Source organism: Polyodon spathula, chromosome 24, assembly GCF_017654505.1.
Source record: "Polyodon spathula isolate WHYD16114869_AA chromosome 24, ASM1765450v1, whole genome shotgun sequence".
Taxonomy (NCBI): Eukaryota; Metazoa; Chordata; class Actinopteri; order Acipenseriformes; family Polyodontidae; genus Polyodon; species Polyodon spathula.
In genome coordinates this window covers 19,676,824-19,691,758 of record NC_054557.1, presented here as the reverse complement: position 1 = coordinate 19,691,758, position 14,935 = coordinate 19,676,824, and the positions used below count along the sequence as shown (strand labels likewise).

Below are 14,935 nucleotides of genomic sequence, written 5' to 3'. Positions count from 1 at the left end.
TGGGCAGTGAGCCATTCCCCAAGGCTTCCATTAAAGACTATGCAAATTCCTTGCTGTTACTGGGAGATACGGAAATCGAGATGCTAATAATAGCCTGCCATCTGCATAGCAGGTTGCAATGCCCAACAATGCAGCTCAATTTCACACTGATGGGTCGATGTTCACTACATTCTTCCACAGCTTTGCCTTCTGTGCACCGTCCTTATAAGCGACAGGGAACAAAAAGAAAAAAACCAAAATGTGTGCTAAAAGCGACAGAAGAAAATTATAAGCGACTGTCTGCACGGGGAAGCCCAATTCCGCTTGTTTTAAGCGGAACTTGCAACCCTGGATGTGAGGCACACTTGCCACCCAGTGGCGTTTTTAAGTATTGCAACTTTACAGAATAATATAGCGTCAGGCCCTATTTACAAAGCTTTAAAGACTGGTTATCTAGTGAAATATCCCAGTTTATCAAATATCGTTTGGCATTCATGAAACTGTTCTAAAAGTTGAATCAATGACAATTTGAGGACATTTTCTTCTTTTCATTCTGTTTTTATTCTTTTGAAGTATTCTTTTAACGTTTACTCGTGAATTAATTAGATGTGTTTTATATATATTAGCTCAAAGAGCCAGCTGCCCAACGTTTCGTATGTTGTGCATATAATAATAATAAATAATAATAATAATAATAATAATAATAATAATAATAATAATAATAATAATAATCAAACAAGCGTATTGCGTTGTGTGCAAATAAAGAACAGAAATGTAAGCCTTGCCTTGGTAAAGTCCATTTAAATACTGTGCCTTTAAAAAATGTCGTTCTTGCTTCTGATTGGGCGCTGCTTGCCAACGCTTTCTCCGCCCTCTGAAGGTTATGATTGGCCAAGATAACGCATCTGTCTTCGGCAGTCCCATTCTGATTGGGTAGTAAAGAGGCACGTCGGTAATTTTCTCCACTTACTCCTGCTGTGATTGGCTATCTGCAGCCTGTGCTGTACACAGGTCCGCCAGTTAACCCAACGTGCTTGCGGGAGTAATGACGCAATCCTGAGAGGTAAGGGGGAAATGATTTCTCTAAAACAAGCAAAACAAGAAAATAAAATGTGTTGTCTTACTGTTTGTATTTGCAATGTTTATGGAAAACCGCATTTATTAACATTTGCAACCTAAACATAAATTCACTGTTTATATTAAACGGCAATGTTGTTTAAAAAGCAAACGCATTTAATAGCTGTGCAATAGGGCAATAGGGCAGCAATGTTACGTTTCTGCTTCCTTCACTGCATTGTTATAAGCGGCGCACACCCAGTTATACTGTGTCACTAATCTGAGTCCAGGTGCATTTGTTACAAACGGTAATTCCTGCTTAGGGTAACGAAAAGGAAGTGATGCTATGTGTATATAAAAAGAAAGCATGACATTATATGTGAATAACAGTGTGCAGGGCAGTACAGGGTTACAATGCAAGCGCAATATTTCAACACAGTATAGGAGATTAAAGTGGGATCTCGATTAGCCGGTCACAAAAGGACTAAACATTACAGAGATGGAAATAAGACTCCCGTTGCGATTATTAATTTGGACCATTACTGGTGTGTTTTTCCCCCCTTATGAGTTTAATAAGACACACCGGAGCTTGTTACCTACAGTGGGACTAATCAAGCTCGTAGTAAAACCTGGGACGGGTGAAACCTCTATGCAGCGGGAGTGATTTCCACCCCTGCGTTAATACAGATATAGACAGTGTCCCCCAAAACCACTAGAGCTTATTTTAATATACTGTAAAGCAGTGTTTTAGAATTTTAATAAGCGTTTGTTTTAAAAATTAAATGCTGTACAAAATGACAACAGCGTTTCAAAGCGTTATCGTTGTGTTAGTGTACTCCTGTCGTTCAGAGATGTATATGGTGGGTGTTCAGTGCAGATAAGTCGGTAGGATGTCAGTTTGTGGTTTTGTGATAAAAGCTGAGCGCACCTTTATCAAGAGGCAGACACCCAGACATCTGCTGTACAGCCCATTAAAGAGCCATATACAGCTATGGCCAAAAGTTTTGCATCACCCTATAGAATGAACACATTTTGCTTCATAAAGTCGAGTGAATCGTGCTGAATAATGTTACCTACTAGTTAACATATTGAATTACACACAGCTTTGTAGCTTTGCAGCTATAGGCCTACTAAATAAAAACTGACACATTGAAAAGTTTCAAATTGAAATAGTCCTCAACTACTGTTTTAGCTTCCAGTAGATGGCTCATAGATGCAGATATATAGTGCTTTTAATATAATAAAACAACGTGATACCAAGGTAAGACCATAGCTGCTGTCTGTTTCCTTTTTCACGGTCATCATCCCGTCACAGGTGAATACCGTGCCATTGCTGTGCTGTTGAGTGCTTGGTCTCTGCGCAGGGCTGCCTGGGAGAGTGGGATGGAGAAGACGGTGGCTGTTATTGGAGGGGGGATCGGTGGTCTGTCTGCCTGTTACCACCTCACCAAAAGCTCTCAAGTTTTTAAGGTACCGTGTTTTTACAGAACACACCACAGTCGATTTTTATAATGGGATTGCCGTGTAGAGAAAATCCAAATGTATTTTTTGTTTGTTTGTTTGTTTTTCACAATGTAAAAACAACTTAACAACAAAATATTTTAAGAGAATTTCGAATTATTTAAGATCCAAGGGTCCCACAGATAAAAAAAAATGATACCAGCTTTCTTATTTGTGCAACGAGGCGCACGAAACGGGGTTTAAAATGGACCGACAGCTTGGAGGATCCGATCCAGAGTGTCAGTTTCGCTCTCAAATGTATTCGAGAAGAAGCCGTTTGCACAGCCGTTTGATTCCTTGAAGAAGGTTAAAATTACAAGGCGAGCTGAGACGAGTGCTCATGCTCTCTGTGTAACCAAGCTTCAGTAGAAAGGAGAGGCAGTTATTTAGTTTGCTTTCCAGGTCATGTTGCTGGAGTCTAGCAGCAGGCTGGGAGGATGGCTGCACTCCACGCGCAGAGAAGACGGAGCTGTCTTTGAACACGGCCCTCGAGGGATTCGCCCCGCGGGCGATGTGGGAAAGAGCACCCTAAAAATGGTAACTGCCCTGAGGCATTTACAAGCACATAAACTCCAGACTCACCCGTCTGGACTGCACTTGTCAATCTGTTGATCCGCCCCTCCTGCTCTACTCTGGACTTGCCTGCCCTCAGCACAACGGTCCTGGATCCTCAGCTGATGCACTATCCTTGCACTATTGCACTACTAATATGTCACTGTAGATATCAGTCGCTGTAATCCTTACTTGTTGCATCCTAGTTGGTACGGTATTTTAGAGGTATTGTTTGCACTTACTGTAAACTACACTGTGTTTAAATATTAAGCTTGCTTTGTAACACCTGTACCAGATACATTATAATAAATATTGGTACAATCTAAGAGAAACAAACTCTGTTGCATTGATAACATAACTGTGCAGACTGTTGGTTAGCAGCACTTCTGTATTCCTTTTGTAGGATGCTTCACACCTGTAATCATGCAGTTTTGATTCTTCTAGCTACTTTCTGTCTAATGGGTTAGAGTTAGAAATGTCTACTTTTAAAAGTTTGACTTTATTGTAACTGTAACCCCCTCCCTCACCCTTATCCTCCAGGTGTCTGAACTGGGATTAGAGAATGAGGTCCTGCCAGTCACTTCGGATAACATCGCCTCCAAGAATCGATTCCTTTACGTGGGGGGAAAGCTGCACAAGATGCCCAGTGGTGCTGTGTAAGGTTTCACTTGAAGTTCCTTGTGTATCATTTCTTGTATTTTGACTTCTCTCCGTGGGGAATCGCCCTGTAATGTTTTTCCCGTTGGTCATTGTCCTCGCCCTCACAGTGGAGCCCTGCGTAAAGTCCCTCCCTTCAGCAGGGCCCTCATCAGCAGCGTGGCGCGAGAGCTGCTGGTCAAACGAGGCACCCAGGAGGACGAGAGCGTGCACAGGTTCGTGGAGAGGCGTTTGGGGAAAGAGGTAAAACCGCTGAAGCAAGTCAGTATGTGTATTAGTGTGATCTCGATTCGCCGGTCACAAAAGGAGTAAACATTACAGGGATGGAAATAAGACTCCCATTGCATAGCAGTTTGATCCATTCCTGTTTTGTTTGTTTTTTTTAATTTAATTTTATTGAGTTTAATAAGACACACCTGTGCTTGTTACCTGTACACTAGTAACGTGCAATAGAAAATAAGATGCTAAGAAGTTAAGAGTTACAACAATGTAGAGCAGCAGCCGCGCAATCTCTAATGGGCGTGCTGGTCAGAGTTTTGTTTTAGCATTGCTGGTGTCCAGTGGCAGTGTTTCTGATATGCGTGGCCATTTCATGGTCTCCTCTCCTCAGCTGGCGGACGTTGTGATCGACAGCCTGTGCCGGGGCGTGTACGCGGGGGACTGCCGGAAGCTCAGCATGCGCTCCTGTTTCCCGCCGCTGTTCCGGGCGGAGCGGGACTACGGCTCCATCGTGCTGGGAATGGTGTTCGGAAAAACAGGTGGGAGAAGCTGCTGTGCTTTCAGGCTTGTCCACTGTGTTTTAGTCGCTCTTTAAAATCTCTTCTAGTCTGTATACGGGGAACAGATGGAAGACACAAACGCATGATAGTGTCGTGTGGCAGGTGCTCCCCCCCCCCCAATTTTAAAGCAATAGGGGTCAGAGGGGTCGAATTTGAAAAACCATGTATATATTTATTATGTGTCGACCGATTTCTATTTAATTCATGCAGGAATGGGTTAAAGTCTCTTGATCCCATGTTGTGTCTCCGTGTGTGTGTGTGTGTGGTTCCAGAGAAGGTGGCGGGGCTGGACAGCAGGCTGGCGCAGAAGTCTCGGGAGGAAGGCTGGGCTCAGTGGTCGCTGAGGCAGGGCATGCAGGCTCTCCCTGAGGCTCTGGAGGATTGGCTGAGGAGGACAGGGAGGGTGGAGATCCTGCAAGAGACAGAGGTGCAGCGCCTGGAAAGGACAGCAGGGGGCAGCGCCTGGGAGGTCAGTGCACAGGGGCCAAAGCTTCAACTAGGTCTGTACTCACTTTAAACCCGCCCCAGTACGATTCTCCCTGGAAGGAAGGAAGTAAGTGTGTGTGTGTGTGTGTGTGTAAAAACAGGTTTCAGACTCAGATCAGCATTAATCTTGAATACCTTATCTAAGGGAATGTTGGATACTCCCAACTGCTAATCCAGACAAATGTTTCAACCTTTTGTTTAGAGACAGTGGTTTACAGACTTGATTTAGTGTTTATATTCCTCTTCATATTAACTTTGTGTGTGTTTGTGTGTCATATATAATTTTTATTTATTTATTTTTTAAATACAGTAACCATGGCGTTTTTAGGGTTTTTATTTGTTTCATCTTCTACCTCTTTAAACCTGTGCAAACATAAATAAATACTGCGTTTTTCCTTGTAGATTAAACTACAGGACGGCAGCATTAAGGCAGATCACATTATATCTGCCGTGCCAGCTAAAGGTAACTACGAGTTGGGATTTCTGGGTAACATCTTAACAAATTGAATGAAAGATCAAGTTTGTTACCTAATACTGAAAACCACCAGATTCACTGGTACTGCTGTGGATAAGGGTAAGGGTATACGGTTCACCGACCTGCTTTGAGTCTGGTGACATGTGGAATTAGAGGTATTGTAACATAAATATCTTTTGATCTTTTCAATGAAAAATTACAATGAACTGAATAAGATTTGAATAGATGAATACATTTTGTTGGATTTATTTTACAAGATTACTTATTCCCAAGAAAACAGTACAATGGGGTTATGAGGCAGGGTACTGTACAGCTATGGTCCAAAAGTTTTAGAGCACCTAGAATTTTTGCATTGAGACGTAAATTGCAAGTCATAACAGTTGTATTTCCTGTAACGTTAGCATACTATGTAATTCAGTATGTTAACACAATATTACTTGACAGGTTTTGTTTGACTTTACAAAGCAAAATGAGTTGATTATACAGTATGATGCAAAACTTTTGTGCACAGCTGTATAGAGAACAAGCTCAGGTGTGTCTTATTAAACTTGCACAGTAAAACCACAAATGGATCAAACTGCTGGTGCAAAACTTTTGGCCGTAGCTGTAAATGAACACTAATGCATAAACAGTCCACAGACGTTTGGCATCCTATAACCAAATTCCTGTGTCCTCTGTTCAGCCTTGAGCTCAGTACTGCCCCCTGGTGCCGGCCCCCTCTCGGAGCAGCTGCGGAGGATCACGTCTGTCACTGTGGCCGTGGTCAACCTGGAGTACGAAGGGTTAATCCTGCCAGTCGAGGTGGGTGTGGCTAGTCCAGGCTGCTGTTCTTATGATGACCTCCTCTGTTCTTGCAGGGGCTTGGTCACCATGCTGCGTGGGATAAATCAGGGGGTGATCATTGATAAAATGTGTGAGTGATTTTAACAGGTAGGGGTGAAAACAGCTTCAAGTTAAAGATTACAGCTCATTTGTTTGTTAAACCTGTTTAATTTCACTCTGCCAGACATAAGAAGATGCACATATAACTAACATGGGAGTTTTGAATAATTTCTCTTGTGTTTTAGGGTTTTGGACACCTGGTGCCGTCCTCCGAGAGCAGGGGCATGTTGGGGATCGTGTACGATTCAGTCGCGTTCCCCCAACACGACAGGAAAGACGGCCAGAGCACCAGACTAACAGTAAGAGAACTGTGACTCGCAGCTTTGCAAAGACTCTCTCTAGTGATCTGTATCCAGCCATCAGTTCAAAGTTTTCCTTATTTTGTAGAAGCCTGCATCCCAACACCACCCGCAACTGACTGGTTATTGAAAGAAGCCAGAAAAGGGGCTGGGGAAAAATTCACCCATCAGGGTGAAACGACCCAGGAAGCGCAAGACAGCCCAAACGCATGGCTTGCAAACAGAGTATTACTATAACCTAGAGTACTTCAAGATATAATGATTTAAAATTTAAATACAGATTTTTTTTTTTTTTTTTAACTGCACACGAGACCTACAGTTGTGGCCAATAGTTTTGCTTCATCTAAAATTTTAGGACATATGTGAACATAATTTAGATATTTTATTTAACATGTAATCAGAGAATGAAATTATATCACAAAAGTCTACCAGAAGCTGTAATAGTAGTACATAATTCATGCATAATCTGTTTTTAATGCCCAGTTTTTTTGTTTTGTTGTGTTAAGTATATGGGAAAACTACAAAGCGGTATGCAATTCAATATGTGAACATCACATTATTCAGCAGGTGTCATTCGACTTTATGAAGCAGAATCGGCTCATTCTATGTGTGTTGAAGCAAGTCAGCCGTGCAAGTGCATGACCGGTCCATTCAGCTGTATGTAATGAACGGAAATTCACGGCAGAGAGAACTTGCGGATCTGTTTAGTTAACTGCAATCACTTTAAGTTTTGACTGCAGTCCTGTCGCAGGTGATGATGGGCGGAGCCTGGTTCTCTGAGGTGTTTGGCGATCCTGAGGAGGTGAAGGAGGAGCAGCTCTTGCAGACGGCAGCCCAGGCAGTCCGGACTCATTTGGGCGTTGATGCAGAACCGATCTGGAGCAATGTCAGTTTACAGAAGGTAGGATCCGTCAAAAGCCTCTCCTGTTACAGCCTATGTTGTGCTAGTTCTATTAGGGTCCTTTATTTTTTTTAAACTCAGGTTTCCTACCTGAATAAATTAATCATACAAATGGAAATCATTAATTTGTTACTGAAGTCAAACATGATATTTATAGATTTTATCACTCAAAATGCATGCAACAGTATGAAAACTATTCAAGAACAGTTCATGAATACGTTCTTTAGTTAGAATTTTCTTTGCACTCGTTAATAAAACTGTGGCTCTTGTACATTAACTAAATGCTATTGAAATGTGAAATGTGTTTTTTTTGGGTGTTTTGCTGCATACTGATGTTTAAAATGCGTCAATGTTTTCCAGGACTGCATACCTCAATACACTGTAGGACACTGGGAATGTATTGGTAAGAAACGTTTCATCTTTTGTAACTCGATACTTCATCACATGGTCTAAACCTCTATCAGAGACCACGGTGCACGGCCAAATGAACTACCGCGATGCTTATCGTCCACCACAGTTCTTAGATGTTTAATAAATGAGTCTTATAGTAGCTGTCTGATCTCAAGTTGGGTCTGAAAGATTCAGTATTGATTAACATGGCTAGGTAACCCATTCCATACCCCCCACCACTGTGCAGCTATTCAGTTTATAGTGTGGTTATAGAAAGGGGCTTGTTACCAGGAGGTTGCCGGTTCAATCCCAGCCAGTGACACGCTGTGTGTGACCCTGAGCAAGTCACTTAACCTCCTTGTGCTCCGTCCTTCGGCTGAGACGTAAAACAAATGAGGTGACTCAGCAGCAGCAGCTGTGATGCGTAGTTCACCGCCCTAGTCTGCAAGTTGCTTTGGATAAAAGCGTCTGCTAAAATGACAATTACCTCTGCATACCCAGTATACTTCTAAAAACGCACTGAACGTTTTAACGAGTGTAAGCATTCTCTTTGCTTCCGTGACAGAAAAAATCAGGCAATATCTCAGACAGCACAGCCTGCCTCTCAGCCTCGTGGGGTCCTCGTACCAGGGCGTGTCTGTGAACGATGTCATCTTCAGCAGCAAGAGAACGGTGGAGAGGCTTCTGGGAAAAGAGCATCCGCACCTTGACACCTTAGGGTGGGGGAGGGGTCTGTTCACACCATCTAAATAACGCTTTGATCTTTAACTGCCTCCTGGGGGCTAGGTGTCACTGTGGGGTTACTCACTCGCCTTGTTCACACATTTAGGTTTGAATGCGGCTCGTGAATCGAGTTTGGTCATCTTACAGTTTAAACCAAGCCCCCAAAGGAATTTAGTGTTAGCCACGACGCAACAGTCAAGGGGGTTGAGCAAGAGTGAGGTCCGTGCACAGCTCTGAGGGGAAAGCTGGCTTGGTGCAGGGTCAACAATCTACAGCAAAGCAGAATTTATTGTTGTTGCTTGTTTTTAAAGTGAAAAATGATCTGGTGATTATATTTTGAATAACACTATTGTAAATGTGATGTGCAAGATAAATTACGCAGTGAAGAAATAATAAAACTGTTCTAACTGTTTTCATTTGACTGCTGTCCATGTACTAGGATACAATTTCAGGAGGACGATCAGAAGAGATTTCACGGAGTACAGGTTCTCTGTGAATTCTCTGGTGTGTTTTCAGGTTTCCTGAATCCTTGAAACTCTTCCCACAGTCAGAGCAGCAATATGGTTTCTCTCCTGTGTGAATTCTCTGGTGTGTTTTAAGGCTGCCTGAGTGACTGAAACACTTCCCACAGTCAGAGCAGCGATACGGTTTCTCTCCTGTGTGAATTCGCTGGTGCATTACAAGGTTGCCTGAGTGACTGAAACTCTTCCCACAGTCAGAACAGCGATGTGGTTTCTCTCCTGTGTGAATTCGTTGATGTGTGTTCAGATTTCCTAACCAAGTGAAACTCTTCCCACAGTCAGAGCAGTGATATGGTTTCTCTCCTGTGTGAATTCGTTGGTGTAAAACAAGGCTGCTTGAGTGTTTGAAACTCTTCTCACACTCAGAGCAGCAATACGGTTTCACTCCTATGTGGATTTGCTGGTGTGTGTTCAGGTTTCCTAATTGAGTGAAACTCTTCCCACAGTCAGAGCAGCAATACGGTTTCTCTCCTGTATGAATTTGTTGGTGTGTGTTCAGGTTTCCTAACAAAGTGAAACTCTTCCCACAGTCAGAGCAGCGATAGGGTTTCTCTCCTGTGTGAATTCGCTGGTGTATTTTGAGGTTTCCTAACTGAGTGAAACTCTTCCCACAGTCAGAGCAGCAATACGGTTTCTCTTCTGAGTGAATTCGTTGGTGTATTTTCAGGTTTCCTAACACAGTGAAAGTCTTCCCACAGTCAGAGCAGCGATATGGTTTTTCTCCTGTGTGAATTCGCTGGTGTAAAACAAGGCTGCTTGATTGCCTGAAATTAATCCCACAGTCAGAGCAGTGATACGGTTTCTCTCCTGTGTGAATTCGTTGGTGTGTTTTAAGACTGCTTGAGTGACTGAAACTCTTCCCACAGTCAGAGCACTGATACGGTTTCTCTCCTGTGTGAATTCGTTGGTGTGTTTTCAGGTTTCTTGAATTATCGAAACATTTCCCACAGTCAGAGCAGAGATACGGTTTCTCTCCTGTGTGACATTGCTTGTGTAAAGCAAGGCTGTATGAGTGACGGAAACTCTTCCCACAGTCAGAGCAGTGATACGGTTTCTCTCCCGAGTGAATTCGTTGGTGTGTTTTCAGGTTTCTTGAATTATTGAAACATTTCCCACAGTCAGAGCAGAGATACGGTTTCTTTCCTGTGTGACATTGCTTGTGTAAAACAAGGCTGCTTGAGTGACTGAAACTCTTCCCACAGTCAGAGCAGTGATACGGTTTCTCTCCTGTGTGGCGTCGCTTGTGTAAAACAAGGCTGCTTGAGTGACTGAAACTCTTCCCACAGTCAGAGCAGCGATACGGTTTCTCTCCTGTGTGAATTCGCTGGTGTATTACAAGGTTACCTGACTGAGCGAAACTCTTCCCACAGTCAGCGCAGTGATATCGTTTCTCTCCTTTGTGAATTCGCTGGTGTGTCTTAAAACACCCGAACCGGGTGAAACTTTTCCCAATCTCAGGATATTCTCCACCGCCCATCCTCGCTTCAGCTGCTGGACTGACACCTGGAAAATATGAACAGGAAAGAAAGTAAGAGGCACTGCTTGTAGGCTTAGGGCATGTTGCTGGCTGGTGGAGTGGATTAACGCATGTGGATTTCAGCTGTGGGGGCTTGCACTGGGGTACACCAGCTTAAAAAGGTAGTTAAACTTAAAGCCTTTGTGTAAAAGCAAAAACAAATAAATAAATAAATAAAACAGCCCCCCGCAGAGCCATGGCAACATGATATTTATATGTTGGGATTTCCTGCGGATGAGATGTTAAATCAATGTCATATTGTAAGTGATTCTGCATATAAGGCGCAGTTCACAGCCTACCTCTAAAGTGCTTTGTGGTCCACTATGAAAGGCGCTATAGAAAAAGATATTATTGCATTATGTTGAGTTCACCAGTAGTAGAGGACACTGCAGTCCAGAGCTGCTGCGTGCCTGCTGTTTTCACCCACTAAATTAAAAAATAGGCATAGCAAGTTGATGCTGCACAGTTTGTCTTCCACTAACAACTACATCTCCCAGAATACAATGTTATCAGTTACTAGGAAACTGTACACAAGAAAAAACAAACATTACTCAACCTCTGGCTAGCCCTGTTGTCTATTCACTCAATCACAGTAAGAACTGGAAATTCAAAGCTACACAAGCTGAAGAGTAAACAGCCCAGTAGAAACACTGTCAGGGACAACAGCTGAAAAAAAAAAAAAAAGAACCTTGTAAAACATACACGTGGTTGTACAGTAGTTCAAAGTAACTGCAGTTAAAATAAAAGGCTCTTTTTTTAGTGCCTACCCCAATACCATTAAAGATTATAGAGCATTTATAGAGTTTACCCATGACTTATAGGCAATGTTGCATTTTACCCCCTGAAAATACATTTTACTCTATTAAAACTAGAGGTTACTCCCAGATCCAAAACCTTATCTGGAGCGCTGAGTGGACATATAGGTTAGTCCTATCTTGAACTGGTTGGAGTGGTACAGGAAAACAAATACCAAGTTATCTAACCCATGTGCACCATCCCTCTCAACCACTGTGGATACCAAACAAGGTCACAGCTACTGGGAGTCACGCACCTGCTAGTCTGCATTCTGAATATGATGCACCTGGCTCTCTCAGGCAGATTCTCTCCAGCACCACGCTACACTCCCGCAGGCGTACAGGCTCCAGCTCTGGGATGTTTGGTTTTAAGTCCTCCGATTCATCCTTCCCTGGTTCCAGGAGATCAAACTCTACTTCTGGGGGCTCCTGTTTAATACAGACAGTTTCCAGCACCTCCTCTTCTTTCACAGGAAGGGGTTCTTCTGTCTGGGGGATCACCAATTCATTGTGCTCAGCTTTAATCTCAGAGACCTCTAACTGGCTGCCGTCACACTGCATCTCACAGAGCTCCTTTTTAATGGGGAGGGAGGCAATAAACTCTCTAATGGGTACAAGTTCAAGCTCAGGGAACTCGTCTTTAATCTGGGCAGATTCCATCATCTTCACATAGGATTCTGTTTACTAGCTGCTGAAAAAAAAAAAACAGAAATAAGTGTTTCAATACAGTGCTATTAAGGCCATTCAAGGGACTTACAATCTAGACGTAGCAGGTGGCGTTACTATTGAAGGGGCGTAGAATTTCTTATAAAGTTAATACCAGAGGATTTGAACTGTTGAATAACAATTTAACCATTCTATATATATTATTTTTTTTTATGTATTTTGTGCAAGCTGTTACGATATATTTGTTTCAGTTTTGTAACAGTAATAAATTATATATGAATTTCAACGGACTATCAAAAAAGAAATATTCAGTAATTCTTATCAGGGAACACTGGCATCAAATTTCAATTGCAGTACTTTTACTGAAACTACGACTGTAAACGAACTTTTTTTTTTTTTACAAATATACACTGCAAAACCCGTTTCATTAAAATAAAAACTGCATTCAACAGCTTGTCTGTTCATTGATGCTTGAGCACTCTGGTAACTCTAAATGCATCATAGGATCAATAGTCTCAAAACGATACTTGGAAAAAAAAAGGCAAAGAAAATACCTTGGCAAGCCTTGATACATCTGCAGTGCACAATTTAAACAGTTAAGAGAATCATTAAATTACTTCTTTATTTTACCGAATCAACTGCTAAAAAAAATAAATAAATCTTGAGGAATCACATATTTGCCATCATGCAGGATAAATGTAGTTATTATTTGAATGGATACGGTATTAAAAGGCAACAACAAAACCTACCTATGCTTGTAAAAACGCACACACGCACAGTATCTGCATTGTTGCCCCTCATAACCTCGTTGATAACCACAATGAACTTGATACAACGTACAAATTTTGCAGATTAATCTGCAAAATTTAATTATTAATCTCGGTCTTCAGAAAAAAATAATTGTAACCCCGGTGATTCGACCAAGCAACAGACGAACATCGTGACACCGCGGTAAAAAAAAAAAAAAAATAACATTTATAAATAGATATAAAACTATTTTTTTTCACACAAACATCACGTAAAATTATCCTTCGTACAATCACTGACAGAACTGGTTCATTTTTAACCCATTTCAATGTTTTTTTTTAACGCTGTATCTTCACTCGGAGAGGAAACGCCGCTCACCGTTCATAACGACGCCATTTCGGGAGAGCGAGCTCACTCCTGCTCTCGTGCGCTCTGCCGGTCCCTTGCTGGTTCGGATTCCCGGCATGCACTTTGCATGCACATCAGTACAATGTTTTTACACATGCACATAAGAGCTAGACTAAAAACACAAGCTGCAAACAGCTGCATGCGTTGCCAAAACCACCCGGGGGTGGGATTTATTTTACTGTGCATGCCCGAGTTACTATTTCTATAATGTAAACCCACACAACTAGGCTGGTGCAATGTTCAATATGTTTATATAAATGTACTGCACGGGCACTTTCACAAGCAATCTGCTAAACTTGTTTTTAAGATCAACAGGCAGATGCAATTATTTGAAATGCACTGCACTGGTGCAATTCTTAAACCTCTAAAATGAATTACAGTAATGTTATATTGGCACGGCTGCATTGTAAAACAAAACAAACAAAAAAAAAAACTGTAAATGTATTTTTCCAGTTTCCAGAACATATTGTAACGTTGTGTAAAAACGTTACAATATGCAGATCGTTCGCTAAACAGCAGACTTTATTTCGCAAGCGTCCGCACACAACAACCCTTTACATAAAAGCAACGTGAAATCATGTAATCTTTAGACATAACAAGACATTCAATGCAGACACAACAATGCTCGTTATTGGATCCCACAAATCGAACGAGGCACAAACACTACACGCAGGAACAAAGAGCACACGGGGGTCATGACTCGATGACGATCGCCCCCAAGCCACAGCTGCACTCGCTCACAAGCACAGGGACACAAAACGATACAGCACATAACACCCAGTACAGATCGCGACAATATATTCACTGGTAAGTCATGATAATGAGTGTTTGCGTGCATGTGTGGTTTTATGCGTATGAGCCCCTCACCCGACCGTGTCGTGCTGAACAGCCTGTGGATAATAGTGATATAGCAGCAGGGTCGGGCTGTCTGTCCTGTTAGCCTTTCAGTCACAGTTCTGAGTTGAAACTAACCTTCAGTCGGTCTTGTAGATGCCCACCCTGCCTTTGTGATTTAGCAACGACTGAGCCTTCACACTGGTGCGTCGCAAACAAACTTAAAAATAAATCTTACTTACAAACAGCCGTGAGCTATTTAAATAATAATTTATTTAAAACACTGGGATATGGCTCAGTCGTTGTTTTTATTTTTTTATTATTATTATTATTATTATTATTTATTATTATTATTATTATTATTATTATATTTCTTATGTTTGTTGATATAACTTTTTCTCTTTGGACAAAAAAAGCCCCGTGTCTCCACACGACTGCAGGTGCCATGTAATACGTCATTGTAGTTCACATCACCTGACTCGGTCCAGGTTTGCACTCTTCAGCGAAGCCATTCGGCCTCGTGTTTTGAAATGACAGCATTGGCCAAAACAGAAGGAAAAAAAAAGAACAGAGAGTAAAGGTTTCCCCTTCAGTGGTACTGTGTTTATATAACAATTACAATGCATGGACGAAACGTGGTTCGCTAGTGTTAGTTTCTGCAACGGGTGAATGCAGAACGAGCCACTCAATACAACAGCTAGTCAATTTAATACAAATGTATTAATGTATTTTAATGTTTGGAGAACATCAAGCAATGAAGCTATTAAGAT

The 14,935-nt window shown here is 41.9% G+C and overlaps 2 protein-coding genes across 11 annotated transcripts; one reads left to right on the top strand and one right to left on the bottom strand.

Annotated features, from left to right (window-relative positions):
* Positions 1-939: 939 nt before the first annotated feature.
* On the top strand, positions 940-9,092 carry ppox (protoporphyrinogen oxidase). 6 transcript variants are annotated; one of them, XM_041225839.1, is made up of 14 exons: positions 974-1,042; positions 2,351-2,356; positions 2,398-2,505; positions 2,938-3,072; positions 3,628-3,743; positions 3,855-3,987; positions 4,355-4,502; positions 4,796-4,992; positions 5,412-5,472; positions 6,167-6,285; positions 6,552-6,665; positions 7,417-7,566; positions 7,927-7,969; positions 8,522-9,092. In XM_041225839.1, the coding sequence occupies exons 3-14, from the start codon at positions 2,419-2,421 to the stop codon at positions 8,707-8,709; spliced, it is 1,491 nt and encodes a 496-aa protein (XP_041081773.1). In that variant the 5' UTR covers positions 974-1,042; positions 2,351-2,356; positions 2,398-2,418; the 3' UTR covers positions 8,710-9,092. The 6 variants fall into 6 exon arrangements, with proteins under 6 accessions (XP_041081776.1, XP_041081775.1, XP_041081772.1 ...); XM_041225842.1 differs by having other exon boundaries at positions 940-1,042; positions 2,351-2,505; positions 3,888-3,987; XM_041225841.1 differs by having other exon boundaries at positions 940-1,042; positions 2,351-2,505; positions 3,885-3,987.
* A 15-nt stretch (positions 9,093-9,107) lies between these two features.
* On the bottom strand, positions 9,108-14,431 carry LOC121298650 (zinc finger protein 665-like). 5 transcript variants are annotated; one of them, XM_041225805.1, is made up of 3 exons: positions 13,302-14,431; positions 11,768-12,201; positions 9,108-10,703 (listed from the first exon to the last, which is right to left on the bottom strand). In XM_041225805.1, the coding sequence occupies exons 2-3, from the start codon at positions 12,171-12,173 to the stop codon at positions 9,115-9,117; spliced, it is 1,995 nt and encodes a 664-aa protein (XP_041081739.1). In that variant the 5' UTR covers positions 12,174-12,201; positions 13,302-14,431; the 3' UTR covers positions 9,108-9,114. The 5 variants fall into 5 exon arrangements, with proteins under 5 accessions (XP_041081739.1, XP_041081736.1, XP_041081737.1 ...); XM_041225802.1 differs by having other exon boundaries at positions 11,768-12,198; XM_041225803.1 differs by lacking the exon at positions 13,302-14,431 and adding an exon at positions 12,926-13,290.
* Positions 14,432-14,935: the final 504 nt, after the last annotated feature.